The sequence below is a fragment of the Melopsittacus undulatus genome, chromosome 3 (genome assembly GCF_012275295.1).
Source record: "Melopsittacus undulatus isolate bMelUnd1 chromosome 3, bMelUnd1.mat.Z, whole genome shotgun sequence".
NCBI classification, from domain to species: Eukaryota; Metazoa; Chordata; class Aves; order Psittaciformes; family Psittaculidae; genus Melopsittacus; species Melopsittacus undulatus.
The window spans coordinates 28,499,649-28,521,246 of record NC_047529.1 but is presented as its reverse complement, the minus strand read 5'-3'; the positions used below and the strand labels follow the sequence as shown (position 1 = coordinate 28,521,246).

At 43.9% G+C, this 21,598-nt stretch overlaps 1 protein-coding gene across 1 annotated transcript; it reads left to right on the top strand.

Annotated features, from left to right (window-relative positions):
* Positions 1-1,110: 1,110 nt before the first annotated feature.
* RRM2 (ribonucleotide reductase regulatory subunit M2) lies at positions 1,111-6,880 on the top strand. Its single transcript, XM_034061198.1, has 10 exons — positions 1,111-1,264; positions 1,347-1,421; positions 1,638-1,775; positions 2,369-2,485; positions 2,930-3,063; positions 3,806-3,900; positions 4,684-4,817; positions 5,220-5,324; positions 5,460-5,573; positions 5,936-6,880. The coding sequence occupies exons 1-10, from the start codon at positions 1,154-1,156 to the stop codon at positions 6,086-6,088; spliced, it is 1,176 nt and encodes a 391-aa protein (XP_033917089.1). The 5' UTR covers positions 1,111-1,153; the 3' UTR covers positions 6,089-6,880.
* The last annotated feature ends 14,718 nt before the right edge of the window (positions 6,881-21,598 follow it).

Sequence of the window (21,598 nt, the reverse complement as noted above, 5' to 3'; positions counted from 1 at the left end):
ATGGAGATGTATGTTAGATTTGTATAGAGGGCTGCTACAGAATGCCCCACAGAACATCTGGGTGGGTGCCTGCATCAGCATGATGTCCTAAATATGATCACAAGTACCATAAGCCTGATCTCCAGGCTCGCCATTTCTGATACATCCCAGCTGAGGAGAGCTCAGACCCAAAATTCTGACTGTAATACTGACCTGCTGAAATTAATAATGAACATGGATTCAGAGTGTCAGAGGCCATGTAATTACTAGTACCAGTTCCTTGGAGCATGAGCTCAGATGACAGTGACCACTTAGTGTCATTCAAGAACATTGTGCATTTGTCCTACATAGAAGTCCCTCTGAGTCTCATTGAGCTCTTGGTTTCATTAAAATTGCTTCAGGGTAAACACTTTTGGTTGACAGAAGCAGACCCTTTGCAGAGCTGGACGAGGGAAACACTGTTGTTCAAATAAAGGGAATGTAATGAATAGAAAATAATGCTGAATTTTTAAAGATGAGTATCCACCTCTTCTTCATACCTGTGTTCTCTCTTTCTTGTGCTGTTTATCTAAAACATGGGACCAGGTGGCACAAGGAGTCAGTTTCTCCAGGAAGCCGATTTCTGCCACCAAATGCAGGAATCAGTGTTGAAAGTGAAAATGAATCGGTATGTAGGAGGCAGCAGGAAAGAGACGGGGAGAACAAGACAGGGACGGAGGCACCGTGGCATTTCCAGATCTGTACTTTAACCCCAGACTATGGCCATTCCCGTACCCGCAAACACATGTTCCGGGTTCCTCTAGGACCCCGGACCCGCAGCTGCCGCCCACACCACGAGACCCCGCGCACGTAGGCAGCGCTCGGGGACGCACCCTCCTTTCCCTGGGGCCAAGCCGCGGCGCGGGAGAGGGGGCGGGGCCTCTGCGCTCTCCCGCCTTTCCCCCCCACTCCTCTGGCGCCAAAGCGGAGGGCGGGTCCTTCCCTCCCGCCGCCACAATGGGAGGCGGGGCCCCAGCCGTGGCGTCAGCCAATGGGAGCGGGGGGGAGGGCTGTGGCGGGCGCTGCGCGGACGGTGAGTGGTCGGCGGCGCGTTCTGGCGCCAAGTTCGAAGCTGTTATAAGGAGGCAGCGCGGGACTTTGAGCTCTTACTGCCCGATCAGCCACTGCCGCAGCCATGCTGTCCTCCCGCGCTCCGCTCGCTGCCCGCACCGACCAGCCCCGCCGCTCGCCCGTGAAGGGCCTGTCACCCATGAAGAATCTGTCGCTGAGAGACAAAGAGAACACGGTGAGTGTCAGCCCTCCCTCCCCTCCCGCTCCCTGCCCGGGGGGGGCCGCAGCGCTCTCACCCTGACGCTCTCTCCCCGCAGCCCCCCGTGTTCAGCAGCACCCGCATCCTGGCCAGCAAGGCGGCCCGCAAGATCTTCCAGGAGGACGGGAAGCCGGTGAGTGCGGAAGGCCCGGGCCTTTCTCCCGTCTCCCCTTTCCCCGCGGCTCATGTCGGCCCCGCTTTGCTGTCCTCTCTCCTTCTCCCCCTGCCGTGCCCCATCGCTCCCGCCGGGTGTTGCGGTGCGCCCCTCCCGCCCCCCGTTCCCGCCAACTGCCGTCCCTCAGTTTCCCGCCAAATCCGGGCGCCCCCTCAGCCGCTGTCTCCGCCGCAGGTGCCGCGGGGCGCGGAGGAGCAGGAGGAGCCGCTGCTGCGGGACAACCCCCGGCGCTTCGTCATCTTCCCCATCCAGTACCACGACATCTGGCAGATGTACAAGAAGGCCGAGGCCTCCTTCTGGACGGCGGAGGAGGTGAGGTACCCCCCGACCGGCTGCTCCCGCCTGCAACCCCAGGGCACTGGCGTGGGCTTCATCCCAGTCACAGAATCGTTTAGGTTGGAAAAGACCTTTAAAATCAGCGAGTCCAATCGTTATCCCAGGGCTGCCAAGTCCACTGCTAAACCATATTACTAAGGGCCTTATTTGCATGGCTTTCAAATATCTCCAGGGATGGTGACTCAACCACTTAATTCCCCAGGGAGCCTGTTCTAATGCCTGACTACCCTTCTGGTGAAGAGTCTTCTTCTAATATCCAGCCTAGATTCAACCTGAGGCTGTTGTCTCTTGCCCTATCAGTTCTTTCTTAGGAGAAGAGACATTGCTACAGCCTCCTTTTAAGTAGTTGTAGAGTGTGATAAGTTTCCCCTGAGCCTTCTTTTCTCCAGATGAAACAACCCCAGTTCCCCCAGCAGCTCCAGACCCTTCAGCTTTTCTTTTTCTGACCTCACTCCAGCACCTCAATATCCCTCTTGTAGTGAGGGGCACGGAACTGAACACAGGATTTGAAGTGCAGCCTTCTGGAGCCCCATCTCTGTATTTAATATCTGCTTCTGATAATGTTTCAGGTGGACCTTTCCAAAGACATCCAGCACTGGGAGTCCTTGAAGCCTGAGGAGAAGTACTTCATCTCTCATGTTCTTGCCTTCTTTGCTGCCAGTGATGGCATCGTCAATGAAAACTTGGTAAGGATATAGAAACAGGCCTGAGAGAAACCTCACTTTGTGAAGATAAGCAGATAGCTATGTTTAACATGCTTGCTGGACTCATCTAGCTTGTTTGCTAGATTATGTAGCATTACAGCATTGCAACCTGTGATAGTCTTATGCTAATTAACAAATTGGGGTTGCTTTGTATTCCACAAGCTTGCCCACTGCCTGGTGTTCTCACTAATGGGCAATAATTAAAGCTAAGAAATTCACTCATTTCACTCACATCACTCACATCTCCCAAGTCGTGAGAATAACTGACTTGGAACTGTGAGTGGCTACTGCTTTTCATATTGGTGTTAATAACTCACTTCTGGAATGAATCTGAAGAGGCTTTTGTGGCCTGAGTAAAAGCTGTTAGATGGCATCCATGTCTGTCTAACCTGCGACTTTGTGTTTCCACACACTTATTTCCTCTAGGTGGAGCGGTTCAGTCAAGAAGTGCAAGTCACAGAAGCTCGCTGTTTCTATGGCTTCCAGATTGCCATGGAAAACATACATTCGGAAATGTACAGTCTTCTTATTGACACCTACATTAAAGATTCTAAAGAGAGGTTCGTATTGCTCAAGAAAGGTTCAAAACTTTTTATGTGCCGAGATTTAAATGACACATATCAGTCACTGAATTTAAAGCTAATTTTAGGATTTAAACCAGATTTATATAAAACACCACTGCTGCTTAAAAGCAGTGACATTTTCCTCTTTATTTTTGTATTCTTATTTTCCCTCTCTGAAGTGAACAAGAACTTGCTTAGACTGAGTGAAACTGAAGCAATTTAATCTTGAAATAAAGGAATAAATCTAGGTAAAAGATGGAGCAGCTGAATAAGGGGAGTATATTAATTACATGGAGGAGCTATGCACCTGGTAGAAAGCTGTGTTGGAAAAATTCTCTGAGAATGCCACTTTATTACAATGTGATCTCTTAAACTCACTGCATTTAGTTACCAGCTACACTTCCATATTGTGTGAATGTATAAAGAAGAGCTACTTGCATGAGAGCTCTGGTGCTTGCTACTGGGGAGTGGAGGCTGGTTGATCTGTAGTTTAGAAAGCCTTGTTTAAGTACAACATCTGATATTGTCAATGTGGACTGGTGTGGATGTCATGACTATGTGATGAAAAGATAGTTTATTGATACATATAGAGCTACATTGGTGCAAAATAAGATTGGAGATATAACTTAATTATCAGAGTGAAGGTGCAGAGCACCTGTATGTGAACAAGGTCATTTACAGTAATGGGTGCTTACTGTACTAGTGCTGATGTCTGATCCTAATGACTTATCTTTCTCAGGGAATTTCTTTTTAATGCCATTGAAACATTACCATGTGTTAAAAAGAAGGCTGACTGGGCCTTGCACTGGATTGGGGACAAGAAAGCAACATACGGTGAGTAGAGAGCTAAGTGAAATTTCCTCCTGAAAAAAGGCAAAACCTGTTGTTTGTCCAGATTTCACAGGGATCATTGCTCTTACAGGAAAGTACATACTTTCCAGTATAAGACACAGGTATAATTCTGGAGTTGAAGAAAATACATTTGCAAGTGAGCTGCTGTCATAAATCTTCATAAAATTGCTGGCATTTTGAATAATAGTAGCTCATGTGGCAATCTTTTTATGCCTGGCTATATGAGCATTATAAATTGCTGTTGTGTCCAGACCTATACTGGCCATTTAGCCCCAGTGGACATGTACAGTTGGAGGCTGTAGCCCACCCCCCCATATTGCTGATTCCTGATACCTTGCTTCAAAGGTTATATGAGATGGTATGGATCATCATTTCACTATTACTAAAGCATTCTTCATAGCCAAACTTCCTTAATCAAAGATGAGCAGACAGTGACTTACATCAGCTGTTAAAATGACTGCTGAGTTTTATTGTGCAGTCTTTGAAAAAATGAAAAAAGGATGGTATTGCTGGTTAACCTGGAGGAAGAGCCTTGGCTTCAGCTACTTAACCCTGTCAGTTACTTTTTACTTCCTCTTCTGTTGAAAAGTTCTGCTGAATGACCAGAAGCCTTTACTGAAATAGCTTTTAAGGACATGGCATTATACACTTGAGCAGAAACTTCATTCTCCTTGGAGGATGCAGTTCACTGGTCTATTTGCAGCTTCTGGGTATTAATCCTATTAGGTTTTCTGTGTGATAGTAATATCAATCTTTTCTTGACAGGAGAGCGTGTAGTAGCTTTTGCAGCAGTGGAAGGAATCTTCTTCTCTGGCTCTTTTGCATCAATTTTTTGGCTGAAAAAAAGAGGATTAATGCCTGGACTCACTTTTTCTAACGAACTCATCAGTAGAGATGAGGTATGAATCAAATTCTAGCAGTTAAGATGGTAATGTGCTACAGTATCTCAAAGTAATGGTATTCAGTTGGAGCCTATGTTTTAAGACTGTATGTTTAGAAACAGTCTGTAAAGCTCACTAAACTGTGTAAATGTGTCATCGTGGGTCTTGCAGCAGAGAATGAATGAACTGAGCATTTTACTTCTGAAGTAGCTTAAGGCTTCCCACCAACTCTTGCACTCAGTGTTCCTTGTCACTCAGAGCAAGTGCAGCTTATAGTGGCTGAGCTTATGCCTCCTGGTTAGGCAGAAAGTTGCACTAACACAGCAAGTGCAAAGATGGTGCCATTTGTTCTGTGCCACTGATTTGAGTGGCTCTTTTAAATCTCTTTTCCTGAAATAATTTTCTGAAACTTCATTCCAGGGCTTGCACTGTGACTTTGCCTGCCTCATGTTCAAGCACTTGATACACAAACCATCAGAAGAGAGGGTAAAGGAAATTGTCATGGATGCTGTTCTTATAGAACAGGTAATTGTCTGCTCCTTGTTGAGGAACTTGATCGCAATTAGGCAGAAAGCTGGGGAGCTGTTGGGTGCAAAATTAAACTACATGATACAGAGTGAATACCAGTTTCTGTACATGAAGTGCTTCTATTATCTGCAGGAATTCTTGACGGAGGCACTGCCTGTAAAGCTGATTGGCATGAACTGCACTTTAATGAAACAGTACATAGAGTTTGTAGCAGACCGGCTAATGTTGGAACTGGGGTTTAACAAGGTAAGACTAATACCCTGAATCTTTAATGGAAAAAAGAATATTAAGTTTCATTTCCTTCAGAAAGCCAAATCCTGCAATGACTGCAGCAATATGAGTCTAACTTGCAAAACTATTTAGCAGTCTTGCTCTTACATCCAGTTTGGAGACCCGCAGAAGGGTAATTATGTAAGAGTTACTGTAATTCTGTCTACTGCAGCTAAAAGGAACAAATAAATGCAATAGAAGGCTTGGAGCAGAGATTTCTGTTCACTACATACTAAGCCTGTTGAGGTCATTAGCCTCCTTCCAGCTGCTTTCTAATGCTCTCATACATTCATGATGTGAGTACCTGTAGTGACTATAGAATTACCTTTGTGTTTCAGATATACAAAGCAGAAAATCCTTTTGACTTCATGGAAAACATCTCTCTGGAGGGCAAGACCAATTTCTTTGAGAAGCGAGTAGGTGAATATCAGAGGATGGGAGTCATGTCGAAGCCCACAGACAACTCTTTCACCCTGGATGCAGAATTTTAAATGAACTGAAACCATATGAGTTAGTGTGTGTGCTCCTGTTTACAGGGAAACATTAGATGTATTGAGTCAGTGTGACTTGATTCCTGTACCAAGATCCCACTCAAAGTGTGGTGGTATTGGTACTTTTCAGGAAGCTAGTGTAGCTCCAGCAGTAAAATACCTTTTTGTTAGGCTTTGCCAATGGTGTTAATTCATAGGATGCTTAGATGTATCTCTTGGAACATACACTACTCCATTTTGTGATAGATATGGGTATGTTCCTTCTGCAAGACAGGAGGTTATGGGCAGTGACCACTAGCTTCTGCTGTTCTCCCCATAAACAAAGGAGCCATTGGGAAATTCTGGTCTTAGATTTGCTAAATACCCTGCTGAAAACTGGAGTCAGGTACATGGCCTCACTGCTTTCTTAGCAGGTTTTAAGTTTACCTTTTTTTCTATTGTTTTAATAGTCTGTACATAAACCTGGCACTTTAACGTTTGTTTTAATAAAGAAATCTCTTGTAATATTCAACAACAGTGAAATGCAACTCTAAGGATTTAGACTTTTGCAACCTAACCTTTCATGACTTGTGTTTCTTCTGGGTATATAGTTTAAAATGGTGCTGTGTATCAAACTATCAATTTTAAAATCTATTGAACAGGAGGAAACTTGCTATGGAAAGTGAAGAGCTTAGTAAGTTGGATATTCTGGGTACTGAAAATGTGCAGCTGGCTTCTGAACTTAATTACTTTTGTTTAATATCTGGGAACAGTGTTTCATATAAAAGTAATAAAGAGCTGGTTGGATTTAGAGCTGTTCTGGCTTCAGTGGTGTTCTGGCTTCAGTGCTCCAATGGGCAAACCTATGTGTTAATTTCCTTCTGGATTGCAGGCTTTCAGAGGAAATGCAAGTTCTGCAGGAAATAGCTGCTTAGTCATGTGGGTGGTAGATGTCAAGTGAAATTGTGATGCTTACTCTTGCTTTGACTGCACTAAATGGACAATGTTTCAGGGTAAATCCAGCTAATTCAGTCTGGAGAAACGTTCTTGGCTTCTGCAGCATGCAGTTAAGTTTGGTTTTAATACGCAAAAGTAGTGAAAACAAAGTATGTGCTCACAGCATTGTTATTCCACACTAAACAGAGCAACAGGAATGAGTATGCTTAATATAACTTCAATAAGGGCATGTGGTCTTTGAAGGAGTACCCTGTGGTCTCAAGTTCCTGCAAATGATCTGCAGTGGGAGTGAATAACAATGGGAGAGACTAGACTGAAATTAGCTACTGCCTTGATGTCAAAGGAGTTTATTTCATGATTTAATCTAACAAGGACTGTCGTGGAAGTGTGCCTTTCTTCCTCAGGTGCAGTTGGTATGGAAAACAAACTAGAGAACTTAAAGCCTTTCCTTGAAAGGAATTCTTTGTTTCTTTCACAGAATCCCGAGGGTTGGAAGGGACCTCAAAAGATCATCTAGTCCAACCCCCCTGCAAGAGCAGGGTAACCTAGAGTACATCACACAGGAACTTGTCCAGGCGGGCCTTGAATATCTCCAATGTAGGAGACTCCACAACCCCCCTGGGCAACCTGTTCCAATGCTCTGTCACTCTTACAGTAAAGAAGTTCTTCCTGATGTTAACGTGGAACCTCCTTTGCTCCAGTTTACACCCATTGCCCCTTGTCCTATCACTAGATATCACTGAAAAAAGCCTATCTCCATCATCCTGCACCCACCCTTTACATATTTGTAAGCACTGATGAGGTCACCCCTCAGTCTCCTCCAAGCTAAAGAGACCCAGCTCCCTCAGCCTCTCTTTCTGCCGAAGTGCTCCTTCTTGAAGTATTGTGTGTGTGTATACATATATATCTGTATATAGTGCTGCTTTGGGAGCTGCTGCCTTGGCATAAAATTAACTGACTTGCTGGACTTTCCTTTGCTCTTGATTGCATTGAGGGTGATGGTGTGTGGCTGGGAAGCTAGCAGGCTGTGCATGTTTCAAAGGCTATCTTTGGGACAAAACCCGTAAGTTAAAAAATACCAAGCTCCAAAGTCTGGAATTCAGAGTAGAAGATACAAGACTGTTAACAGATGGTACTCTGCCCCTGAAGCAGTGGTGTTGGTAATGGGTCTGTGATTGCAGTTGTCTGAGAAGGATCTCTATTAGGAAGTGGAATAGGGATATGATGAATTGGATAACTAGATATATCATTGTAAAGCACTGAAAGTTAATGCTTTTTAAAGTTAGGTTTCTGGCTAAATATCAGCGTTTTGTTCCTAGCAAATTGGGCTTTGTTTTTTTTTTTTTGGCTTCTCTTAACATTCAAAGCCTTGATTAAGTGTGATATAAAGCACCTGAACTCATGGTGTAAGGCAATGTTGTTTAGAGTGTAAATGAGACTAATGTACTGAGATCAGCCTGGACCAGGGTAATTTTAGCAGCATTCATTGTATATTTAAATTGATAATTTATGTACTTACATAGAAAAAAGGTAAGCCTATGAGTAGAGTTCAGCTGTATTACAGTTATTTCTACCTGCTTCATTCTTGGTACGTGCCAGGGATCAATACACAGACATGATTAGGGCTGAAAGTTTTAGTCTGTTGCCCTTAATTCTGGGAGACAGGAACTGAAGCTGTATTTTAAATGTGATCCAGGACTGCTTGGAGTGGATGTGTGGGGGTCAAGTAGTTATTTGTAATGGCAGGTAGTAAGAATAACCTTTTTAGACAAGCATTCCTATTATAGGGTAATGGATACCATAGACATGGATGCATTAAAGACATTAGATAGGAATTAGAAGTGATTCAACAAGAGTAAGACTTGCTGTGGCTGATATCAATCATATCCTGGTGTCAATGATGTCTAAATACCTACTTTGTTTTGGTTTATATACTTGCTATAATGCAAATCAGTTCCTGATGTATAGTCTGGAGAAAAGCTATGCATCTGGACCTATTTATCTTAGTTAATACAAAGATTTAAATGTCTTGCTGCTTAGTTTGCATAGATCATGTCTAAGTCTTGATAAAATACTTGTTTACTGAAAATGGAACACTTAGCAATTTGACTGAGATGTCAGTTGTTTTGACACTTGATCCTCTCAAGCATTGAGGAGGTAAGCCATCCCAGAAAACAGACTAACACTCAAAAGCTTCAATGAAAATTTGACTGGCCCTTTGGAATATGATTTGGAATGGAGTTTGGAGAACCAGGAGAAACATGAAGCAGTATGGAAGTGCTGATTTATAATCCATGCATGAATCAGAACAGCTGTCTAGTAGGGGTTCTGGCACAGCTATTGCTGCAAATTTAGTGATTAGGCTGGTAGATATAAAAAAAAAAGTACTGAGAGATAAGTAAAACTGGATATATTTGGTGGTGCAATATTCCAGTCTGGCATTAATTTATGCAGAATGGATTCCTAGCTATCCCCATGGTTTTTTTTTTTTTGCTGTTAAAATTAATGGTTTTTAATAGCAGTAGATAAAATGCAAGAACAGTCGCGTCAAGCATAGTTTCTCTTGTTAAGTGTATTTCCTACTGTAATTGCATGGGCTCAGGTAAGAAAGGTTTCATACCTCTAATTGACACATTTTCACTTCAGGTTATGTGTCAGATGTTGAAAACCTTAGGCAGTGTGGAGCAGTAAGAGCAGCAACCTAATGTCAGCCTTGGCCTTGGGAAACAATTGCAATGTTAAGAGTGTAATGACAGAAAGAAAATCCCCAGATTTCTGAAATTTCCTGCAGTGATTACAGCGATTGGTGCCCTGGAGAGGTCAGAGAACAGTTGCAGCTGCTCATGCCTGCAGCCGGGAACAGCCAGCCTGAAAATCTGAAGGCATATTAAGTCTGCTGTGATCCCTGAAGGTTAGCTGCTTCCTTGGCACCAGTCAATAATCAGAAGCTTTGCCTGGCAGAAAGCAGTAGATGAACAGAGCTGTGCTCATTCAAAGCCTCCTTTTCACAGTTGGCCACAGTTTGTTTTATTTTATGCTGTTATTTGCCTCTTGGTGCTTTGGCCTCTCTTTTTGTGCATAATGAACTATGAGAGGTAAATGTTTTCATCAGGAAGGATTTGGAAGTTACAGAGAGCGAAGTCTCATGTCCTGTTTGCTGAGGGACAGCTGTTTTTTTTTTTTTCTTCTTAGGAATTCAACCCTTGGGAGTGTTTCTGCTATTTCTCTTACAGCCACTCATATTGTCAAGTGCTGCTGGTATAATCTGGGAAGGCTTGGGCAGTCTTTGCTCCCCACTGGATCAGACCTGTTGGTGTGGGAGTTTTGCTAGATTCTCATTTTAGTGAGGATCTAGTAAATGGATCTTCAAGTAAGGAAGCCAGTTGATGGGATGCAAATGAATTGTGTGGTAATTGAAAGAGTGGAGATCTAGGTTAGTTATTAAGAAGTGCTTCACTATGAGGGTGGTGAGGCACTGAAACAGGTTGCCCAGAGAAGCTGTGGCTGCCCCATCCCTGGCAGTGTTCAAGGCCAGGTTGGATGGGGCTTTAAGCAACCTGGTCTAGTGGAAGGTGTTCTCAGCCCATGGCAGGGGTACTTGGAATAAGGTGAACTTTAGGGCCTTTCCAATCCAAACCATTCTATGGACTAATTTGAAGACTGAGGTGTTTGGTCCCAGAAGAAGGTGCTTGTGGGTATTTTTTGCAGATGAACTATTATTTAGGCAAACCAGTTCTTGCTGTGCAAGTATGTCTCAGTGATATTCCTGGAGAAAGTGTACCTCCAGATCCCTGTCTCCAAAGGTATTGTTTGGGCTAGAGCAGCAGGGGAGGACAGTGGGGTGACTTCCATTCATTTCCAAGATCCATTTGATAGTTGCATCTTTGCTCACAGAGCATTTTATGTAATATTTTCCTGGTCTTTTCTGACACCTTAGTCATATTGCCAGGTGTTTTTCTTATCCTTCTCCTATGTAGGGAACTGCCTACCTCACTTGTCCTTTAAGTCAGCTATCAGAATCCAGCTCCAGATGCTCTACAGATTGTTACTCTAATGATCAAGGTCAGAGTCAGTTGCAAGCTCGTGTAGATGTGAGTCAAGCAACAGCAAATACCAAGCCTTATTTTGCCTGCATCATCTGCATCCTTCTGCAGCCTTGTGTACTGTTCTACTGCAGGGACTGCAGTGTGCCTGCCTTGTGACCACAGCTGGCCAAAGCTTTCCTCCTTCCCTTTGGAAGATGCTACCTTATTAAAATGATGATATTGTGTCAAAATTTACATCTGAAATACTCAACTGGCAAAATCCTGATGTGATTTAAAAATCAAAATGCAGCATTTGGCTTCAGCAGTGTTTCTTGTGGTAAATTTATCACTTCCTTTGCATTCTCTCATGTAATGATTTTGTTTTGATATGATCCAGGAGCTTTCAGTAAGTGTTTGTGTCAGTGATTCAGAATGGATCTCCATCCTCCTAGCCCTGGATCTCTGCTGTGGGAGACGTTGAAATGCGTTTTCCAGTGCAGGACACAAATAGCTGTCTAGAGTTGCTACCTGTTTTAGTTTAATCTCAGTTCTGTAAGTAGCAGAGAATTTGCTGACAGCTGGATTTCCATACACCTCTTCCTTTCCTTGGTACTTGAATGATGTATCTCTCTGAATTTATTTTCAGTGTAATGCTAACATGACCCCCCAAAAAGAAGGAAAACCAAGCTCCCTACATTTCCCTGCTTTGAAAGTTAACATTCAGCAGACAGCAGTGACTTGGCAGGGATGCTGTAGAGCAATAAGCAATTATGAGTTGAACACAAGACACTGGGTTTTGAGACAGGGAGTATGTTTGAAATGAGCATTTAATAACAGAAATGTTAGCTGGGCCAAGTGCTTGGTGTCTGTTCTGGCTGTAAATTTCTGTGATGCCACTTAAATGCAATCTCAGCTATAAGGAAGACTAAAATGTAATTCACTCCTAAAAGGAATAGAAATATTAAATGTGTATTGGAATCTGTAATGACTTTAAGCAGCATGCACTGCAGGTTTATTGAAGGCTTAGCAATAACTGCTGTTTCAATTACTGCTTCTGAAAATTGTGCCTCATCCTAGTGATGTAACTATTACAGTTGCTCTTGTTAACAATGCAAATATGTACAGATATACAGGCTTTGGGAAGTTACTCTGATCTGGGTTTATTGCTGGGTGTGAACTAAGATGGCAAACATCGGGCAACCTAGCAGGATTAAGTTTTAATACACATTTCCATAGAATGGTTAAACCTTGTCAAAATGAAAAGCTATTTGCTATGCTAAGTAGGTTAATTTAGTAAGTTTTTAATCTTGCTGCCTTCCTATTGTTCAGCTGTGATACTGCATTTTCCACTACTAAATCCCTGGGATTATCTATGAAATAGTAGGATGGCTGGCTTGCATTTAAATTAATTAAAGCAAAGATGCTTCAAATAAAATGTTAAATATTGCTGTGTAGATATTCAAGAAGCAGCTGTGATTTTACCACTTATACCCTCAAATAACACACAAAACCAGACTGAGACACATTTAAATATGCTTATATACTTGGGCATAGCTCTTTACACTCCACAGGGGAAAGTGAATTTTGCCTACTTGAGGGAAAGTTGTTCATCACCACGGAGTAATTTTGCTTGAAGGAGCCATTTAGGAATGGGCTTTCCAAAAATGTCACAGAAGGGGTGCTGGGTCATGTTGAGGTGAGCAGAGGCTTCTGTGCCTCTTGGGGTAGCACATCTGGTTCTGAAGAAGTTCTCCAGGCAGATGGGTGCTCCCATGAATGACCATCCCTTCCTCTTGCCTGTACACATACTGGTTCTCTATGAGCTCAAACACTTTCTCTTTGAGTTAGGCCCCTGCCACAGCAGTTAAGCTAAAAGTTTAATTTGGAGTAATTTGTGCCAGATGGCTTGTTACCTATTGCAAGCACTACATCTGGCTGTCAGCAGGGGTGCTCCTTGGTAAAGAAAGCAAAAGCTGCTCCAGCAGTTCAGGTAACCATGCTGAGCACCGGCTGTGTGTGAAGTGTCAGGTGACTATCACATCTGGGGCAATGCTGGGCTGTGGGGCTTTCCCTCCCTAAGTGAATGTAAGGATGATCCATATTGGTTTGCTTACTGAGTGCACGGAAAGAGATTATACGAGTAAATCCTGCTCTGAGCAAGGTTTCATAGCAGACTTTCTCAGCAGGGAGAGATCCTAATGTCTTGACTTCTAATCTTCTAATAAAGATCCTAATCTTGATTTCTTCCTCAGGAATCAGGGTAATGTCTCTCCTTCCAGGCTTCAGCAGATAATACAACCAGTCCAAGCAGAATCATAGAATCAACTATGTTGAAAAAGATTTTTAAGATAATCTAGTCCAACCATTACCCCAGGACTGCCAAGACCACCACTAAGCCTCTGAATGCAGCTTGTACTTATACCCATTCAGGAAAAGCCCTCTAGTAGCCAACAAGTGTGGTTTAGAGCTGCCCCAAATGTCTGGCTGTGAAAACTCAGCTTCCCCGGTTTAAGGGAGCCCTTTAAACCATATTATTTGGAGTCAGTGTGCCCTGCTCATCGCATATTAAAACCATAAAAGGTATATCTTGTGTCCTACACATACAAAATACAACTGTAAGTGCCATGGTAACAGGCTGAAGTAATACAGTCTGCAGTGCTGCACCCAGGTAATAGCTGTGTCTAGTTGACAAAGCATGGGGTTGTGAGTCTTGGTCTAAATATTTGTCAGGAAGTTTGCTCAGGAATAGTGAATATTATGACACAGGATAGCTAAAAATAGAGCTCTCACTGGTAATTTGTCGGTCTTTGGTTTCACAGTGTGAGATGTGTTTTTTTTCAGAAGAGCCTTACATCTGTTTTCCACGCCCCGCACTCGATTCAATCACAGCATCTTCACAAATCAGGCCTTTTGTGCTTCCCAAAATCAAGTTCTTCAAGAGAAGATGAAGTGATTGAAAACACAGTTCTTCAAGTCATACTAGCAAGGGTACTATTATGGGGGTTGTTATGCCCCATGCCTCATCTTAGAGCTCACTGAAGGGAGACTGGAAAGTATGTCTCACCTTTATGTAGGACTCTGGAACTAGGTTCATGGGCTTTTCAAGTTGTGCCAAAGAGAGACAAGAGACTCATCAAGGGGAACAAGTGCACTGCTGTGAACCACAAATGACTTAATCCTGACCTTGCTGAAGTGAATGGCATGATTTGGTATTGTCTATAATGAGGGTGAGAGCAGGCTGTAAGGCTGTCGAAAACCCTACCCTAATTAACTAGCTGCTGCCCTAATGTTCCTCAGGAGCTGGGGGTGGTGGTCTGTTGTGAGCTGTGGGAGCCCACTTGGTCCTGAGGCTTTGGAAATCCTGTCTGAGACCTCCTGAGAGGTGAGTTAAAAACATGACTTTTCAAAAAACAGCCCCAAAAGCTCTCATCTTTTTTTGCTTTAGGAGCCCTGAGAGCCTTGTGATGGTGAGGCTGGTTTTGCTTTGTGCTGGATGCTCTGCTGAGGCAGAGGACAGGCTCAGCAGTTTTGCTATGGACTGGCATGGGCCCATCTGTCCTGTCCGTCTGTGTGCTATGAATATGTTTTCCCTCTGGGCCTAGGGACAGGGGCCCTGTTTTTACTTGGAAGAGTCAGGCTTTGAACTGGAAATGGGTGTAGCATCCCTTAAATTTTTCTATTGGGGGTGAACATTGCAGATCCTCAGAGCCCATGGGCGGTGGGTGAACTTTGAATAATTAAGGCTTGAGGGCATCTGCTTGGACAGGCATGGGATGCAGGTTTGGGAGATGCAGGAGTGTGCAGCAACATGTCCCATGGGCTGAAGGTGTGTATAGCTGCTCCATTTTCAGAGGTGTGTCCTGCTGCATGGGCTGCTTTGCACATGCGGGTCACCTGTGTGGGGCTGGAGATCATCCCTCCCATCTGCAGGATGCTCTTCTGGCACAGCTGGGGAACAGGGTCAGCAGTAGTCTGGGACATGGGATTCACTGTGCAAGATGGTAAACAGCTTGTTTTGTGGAACGTTTTTCAACCTTAGCACTGGTTCTGGGAGGTCTTTGCACCTGAGGCCTTTTTTGTGCTTTGAGGTAGGATTAACTTGCAGGAAAATTCGAGCCTGTGCTTCAAAAGAGCAAGACTTTCTGAAACACTGACCCTGTAAGAGTGGCCTGGAGAGCATGGACTTCTGATTCATACCTGACTAAGATGATCTACCCAACCACGTGGGATAACCTTGCTGGAAGTATGTACGGGTAGGGAGTTAATCTGCTTCTTTTACATGAGGGATGGATAGATGTTTTATCACAGTCTTTCCAGGGTGTGGAGAATGTACTAAAAGGCACCATCCTAAAGCAGAATGCCATATTTCTCTCTGCATGTCACTATGGTGTTTCAGTAAATATGAAATGCCAGGTACCCTTTCAAAATAATGGTTTCTTTAATTATTTATACCTTAAGGATCAGAGAAGATTTTGTTTTGCCTAGTTAAAGCAACAGCTGGATGACTCAGAAGATCAATTGCCAGTGCTATCATAGGAAACTTGATATTTCTAACAGGAAGTTTATAATTAAACTGAATCACCATCATGTCATTTGTGTTACCCAGACCCATGTGTCCAAAAGATATTATTAGCCTTGTCTCACATTACAGGGTGGTAGCTGCCTCCACAGATCTGCAGGTTGCTAATGCTTGGTTTTGTCATTAGCACTGCTTGTGGTGCTGGTGCCGTGGAACAGGACTTGAGGTACGGAAGCAGCGGGTCAGCACTGAAGCGTGATGATATGTGTCGTGAGCTGGGGTTTCAGCTGGGGTACAGCCTCTCTGCAAGATGCTTTGGGTTCAGATTCCTGAAAGATTGGAAAGTTGTTCTTTCTTGGAAGCCTGCTTATTGCTAAGTCTTCACTTTTCAAGAGGCTTCCTGTACTGTCTGCAAGAAGAGTGAATTCCCACAAGGCAACCACATTTTCTTGGCATTGATCTTCATTAGGACAAGTATATGATAAATAACTTTGCCCTTAAAACTCATAATTTCCCCAAACAGTTGTTAATTACCACAGAAAGCCACTGCCCTCAGTCTTCATTGACATGGTGCAGAAAATGTGTATTTTCAAATATCAGACTGTCAAAGGAGTATTTGCTCAGTTGGGAAAGAGCAGCAGGCATGTGGTAACATGACAAGCATGTGCCACGTGTGAGTTGTCCTGGGATTAGTTTCATCTAAGTTTTCATGACTATGGCAGATAAATTTGTATCTGGGCTGGTAACTGCTGGCTCCCATTATAGCTGATGAAGGGGCAGTTTGTCTGACCAGTGTCACGTACCAGCTTCCGGAAGGTGCCTGAGAAGGGCTCATTTCTTTCCGTGGATGGCACAGGCGCTCTTGGTTATTAGCTCCTCTTTTGGCATTTACAGCTTTACAGAGATGGAATCACATCATCTCCCTGATGCATCTGAAGCTTTGTAAATGGGATTCTCAGTGCTGCCTGGCTGCAGGTCCCTTGTATCATGCTGGGGTCCAGCCTGTCCTCCTCCACTTCCCTCTTGTGCCTCACAACTTTTTCCAGACCTTTCCTGAGAGGGCCTTCTGTTTGCTGCTTCATGTCTAAGATGATGTGATTGCTAAAGAGCGGTGAACCCAAGGAGGGTGTCTTACACTGATACACTTGACTGTAAGCAGCAGACAGGAACGGTGCAATTCTGTACACCCAAACCCAGCCCTGCCCATCTGTAAGAGCTGCTCTCCATGGGTTTGCAGGCTGTCCGTGTGTTCTGAAAGGTTGCCTTTTGAACTGGGCTGGGAGCTGCTGCAGCGTGGTTTCAGTGAAGGTAATAGAGAGGCATAGAGAGGGCACTCATGTGACAGCCATTTGGATAGGAATGAGAGCATCATAATATCTACTGAAACTCCGTCATACACAGGCTCCTCGCATCACTTCACCTGTCAAGTTCATGAGTGCCTGTCTCCTGGATCTGCCTTTCTTGTTGCTGATCTCGTCTTTATGCTTTTTGTTTTCTGTTTTTATTTCCTCTTTGTGTGACCTGTTTTCCTTCTGTCTCTGCCGTGTTCCCTCTCACCTTGCCCTGATGTTCTGACTGACTTGGTGTCAAGGCAGCTGAAATAAAGAGTGTGGTGTTCATGGAGATTTTTTTTCTTCTTGATTTGATGCTTGTGTCTGCAAAATGTGGCTGAAAGAGGAGAGGGGTGTTGGAGCATCTCTGTGCAGGTGGATGCAGGCAGCCCTGAGCTTGTACAGTGCAGATCCTCAAGCTGTGTCTGCATATGTGCCTGAGCTGTGCAGCAGCCCTGTGTGCACAGAGACCACCTATAGGAACTATAGCTGTCTGAACAAAACGTGTCTTGCATATGAGAGGCCAACCAAAATTTAGGTCATGCTTAATCTGTATCAAAGATTAACTTCTTGAATGGATCTTTGCAGGTGTGTCATGGATGTATGAAGGGACATAAACAGTTTGTTTACATGTTAGCTGATGTATTTGCTAACATAAGTGAACATTTCTGTTTTGTTATCATTATTAACCCTTTACATGAAAACTCTGAGTATAACCTTTATATAAATGTTCCTATAGTCTATGGCCTGCTGCTTACAGAAAAATGTTCTTTCTGTGCTTTCCTGAGGTAACATCATACTGTCCATAATCCTCTTTTTTTTATTATTTTTTTAAATTCTTCACTTATTTCTATGCCATCTCAGAGAATTCCCTCTGTTTCTTGGCTGCTAATGTATTTGACAGATCCTTGGAGGAAAGAATCTCTGAGACTTTTCTCGTTCCACCCATAGGACCAGTGACAAGGACAACAACTGCCCCTCTGATGACATCTGCTGCTCAGAGATGTACCCTTTTCTAGGACTTGGCCTCTTTTCTGCTGCACTTCACTCCAGAGTTAGACCCTGAGGTTAGACCCCATGAGAGGACATTCCTCAGCAGCCTCTGTCTTTGCAGAGGTGCCCAGGCTTGCCTGGGGCTGTGGGACAGCATCTTCCAAGGAGTGGGAAATGTTGTTCTGGGCAGCCTGATGTGTGGAAAGAGCCGCAGTCTGCTAGCAATGTTGAGGGTCTAAAATGCAAGATGCAGCAAATTTATTACCCAGCTGTTCCTTGCAACAATTTTTGCAGGGTGAAGAGTGTAGAAGATTATTAGATCTGTGAAGAAATAGAATGGTGATGCACCTTAGGGAGGGAGGTAGAAAACCAAATATATCTCTTCTGTCTTGCAAAATTAACATGCTTTCTTTGTAGATTAAAGGAGCAAGCTGGCCTGGCTGTGCTCTGCTATAGCTTCTTGGCAGCACCAGAGTGCCCTGGTATAAGGGGAAACCCTTCTTGCTTAGTTCAGTCTGGTGAAAAAGCAGCAAAAGGCAGTAGAAATGTCTCCCCACCACCCATGTTTTATCGACATACTACAGAGCACCCAGAGGCTAACCCTCTGTGAAGCTGGCCCTCCACCTGAGCCTAAAATCCAAGGGTATCTATCTGTTATACTAGCCAGATTTCCTCTAGGCTTGCAGGGCTGACTACAGCAGTAGTGAGCAGCTGGTACCTGGCTCTGCTGGTCCCCACACAAGGTGCCCCCATCTTGCTTCCCCTGCCAGCTTTCACCATGAGGTGAAAGTGATGTGCTCTCCAGGAGTTTTGTCCTCTGCTGTCAAACATATTCCCTCTTAGGTTCAATAGCCAGGTGTTTGCTGGGCCAGGGAAGAACCTCTGAATATGCACCCATGCTTTAATGTGAGAGTGACTGGCTTGCAGCTTGAGTGATTTGAGTGTGTGTGGGGAGAGTAGGGGATGCTGATGCTGGAGCTACCTGCTCTTTGGCTTTTTAAGACATGCAATGTGTATTTTGTGGCTTGGCTATCTAGAAGCAGAAGTTTCTTAGGGTGAGTGAAGCCAGCTGCTCCTAAGAGTCTGGTAGGGGTCATCCATTCCCACCTGGGAAATGGGTAGGGCAGGGAAGATGCCAGCTTAAGTCCCTGAGGCAGCTGAAGGGAGGGAGGAAGAGACTCTTCTTCCCTTACCTTTGGCTGGGAAAGGTGGGAATATTCAAGATATGCGTCCTCTAACACAGTGCCTGTCTGAAGTATGTTCAGTCAGTGCTTCATTATGCCATTAGTGGGGTAAAATCATGGGAAATCATGCCCAGGAAGGACATGCAACATACTTTACATTACAGCATCTCTTTCCAGCTCTCTTGTAGCTGTCTCACCTCTCGTCCTGCCTCCTCCTCACCCCAGCAGGTGACTCCCTTGCAAAGCCCATCTGATACTGCAGAGGGAGAGGAAACAAAAGCTGAATTATAGGACTGTGCCAATTCTGTTGTTGAACAGAAACAGTTGGAATTGGGTGGGGTAATTGATAAAGTCAGACAAAATTGAAGAAATGAAAACATTGCATTGTTTGGGAATGCTTTAGTAATGAGATTCATTGTGAAATTAATTAAAAGAGGGGAAAGGTGAGTCAGCCTGGAAGACAAATATCTCCCAGTCTTCCTCAATATTTTAGTGCGTTTGCCTTTGAGACTTGCATGGAAGAGAGCTACAGTGAGTGAAATATGCAGAATATAAACAGACACAGATCATGTTTTATTCAGTTTAAGGAGAGACATGATTTAAATTACATGGACTTGGATTCTGAATCTGAACCTGGGAGCTGCAGGTTCAACGATGGTTTAATTTAATGCTGTATCATCATTTAATGATATTTAAGTACTTGCAGTCCACAGGCAGTGGTTTTTAATTGTCTTGCAGGACTAATTTAATTTAGATTAACCAAGTCATTTTCATCAAGATAAGGTCAAATCCCAAGGTGGGGAAATCTTAATATTTTGGTCATTATGGAAAGATGTAGATAAAAATAATCTGTTTTGCAATGTGTAAGGCTTAGCAGTTATATAAGTGCAAATGGTCTGATAAAGACTTAATGGTAAGAAATGTTTTTTGTTTAAGTACATGGATACGATGATTATGTTGAAGTATGGTTTCTAGAAATGCATTTTCAACTTTATCAGTTGCCTCTTAATGATTCCTTCTTATTCCAGTAGGAAGAATTTTGGGCACTTTCCCTTTGGATGCCCACTTGCTTCCATGTGTAATGCTCCAGGGCTTGTAAAATTCATTGAGGCTTTGTGATGATCCAGGGCATCCTGCAGATTGCACTTGATCAAGGATCACAGCTAGAATGGTTCAGGTCCACACATTGCTTGTACCATTTTACTCATCTCTTCACATGGAGGAGACATGCCAGAGGAAACGACAGCCTTCCAGCTGAAACTGGTGGTCAAACTCTTGTTAGCCTATTCAGCCACGAGTTTCCATGTGTAATGCTGTGATGCAGCTAGAATGTCTTCTGATTCTTAGCATGGATATATCCACTCATGACTTTGATGGCGAAACATCCACTACCCATCTAGAGCAATGCTTTGACTCACGCCTTGGAGTCTGGAACATTGTATGCCAGTCTTTCTCCTCCCGTATTCCTCCTACCAGGCAAGGGTAGTATTAATCTTTCAGTCCTCTTGTTTTTCAGGCTATGCTGCTCTTGCTAGCGAAATTTCTACCTGTGTTTTCAATGGCTTCTATTACTCCTTTTCACAGTTACCCTTAAAACCCTGTTGCCCATGTGTACTAGTGAGCAGATGTGTTTCTTCTGGAGGTCTGTGTGATGCTTAAGATTCGTCTGCAAGCGGGGGATTTACTTTTGTAGTAACAGCTCTATATGAAGTGGGAGGTCACAGCTACATCCCAAACAGCCAGCTCTTGTCTCGTAGCTTTAGTTGTGCATGCTCTAGTCTGCTTTCAATACCACCAGTGCTGAGTGTGCACTGCACAGTTCTCTGAGTCACTGGGATGTGTGCACCAGAGGGCTGTGATCCCCATAGCCTGGTGGCTGGGTATTTGGAGAGCAGATTTCTGAAGATGTCCTGACCTTTTCCCTGTTCTTTCCATGGTAGATGACAACTAAATTTAAAAGTCCTACCAGACATGGGGAGACCAGGTGCCTCTCCCTGCTGCAGCTCAGCCCAGGGACATACCAGGTGGCTGGGTATTTACCTGTAAGCTGTCTAACTCCAGTGCTGTGGTTTCTGCAGCAGCAGGAGATATGAGCAAAACTTCTTCTTCAGACTCATCAAGCTCCACCTGCTGAGAGAGAGAGCATCTTCCACATAGTTTCTCTGAGAGTTTTTTGCTGCTCATATACTGTGCATCAGTGTCATCCTCTTTTCCCCATCATTCTGGGACCTCACATGCTGGACATGGCTCTGACCAGCATTGAGTGGTGGATGTAGTCACGGAGCAGGCTGCAGACTCATGCTGCTGCTGAGGGGTGTTGGGTCCATGCCAGTCACAGCTTTTCATGCAGACAAGGTCTCTGACATGGCTGGACTAGAGGGTGCATAATTCTTATCTTCCTGGCTTTGTAAGCTTTCTTTTCTTTCAAAAGAAACTCAGATCCTGATTATGTATGCTGGAATTCAGACAGCTACACTCACACTTGTCAGTGCTAGCTGCAGGGAAGACACTGTATCCTTATC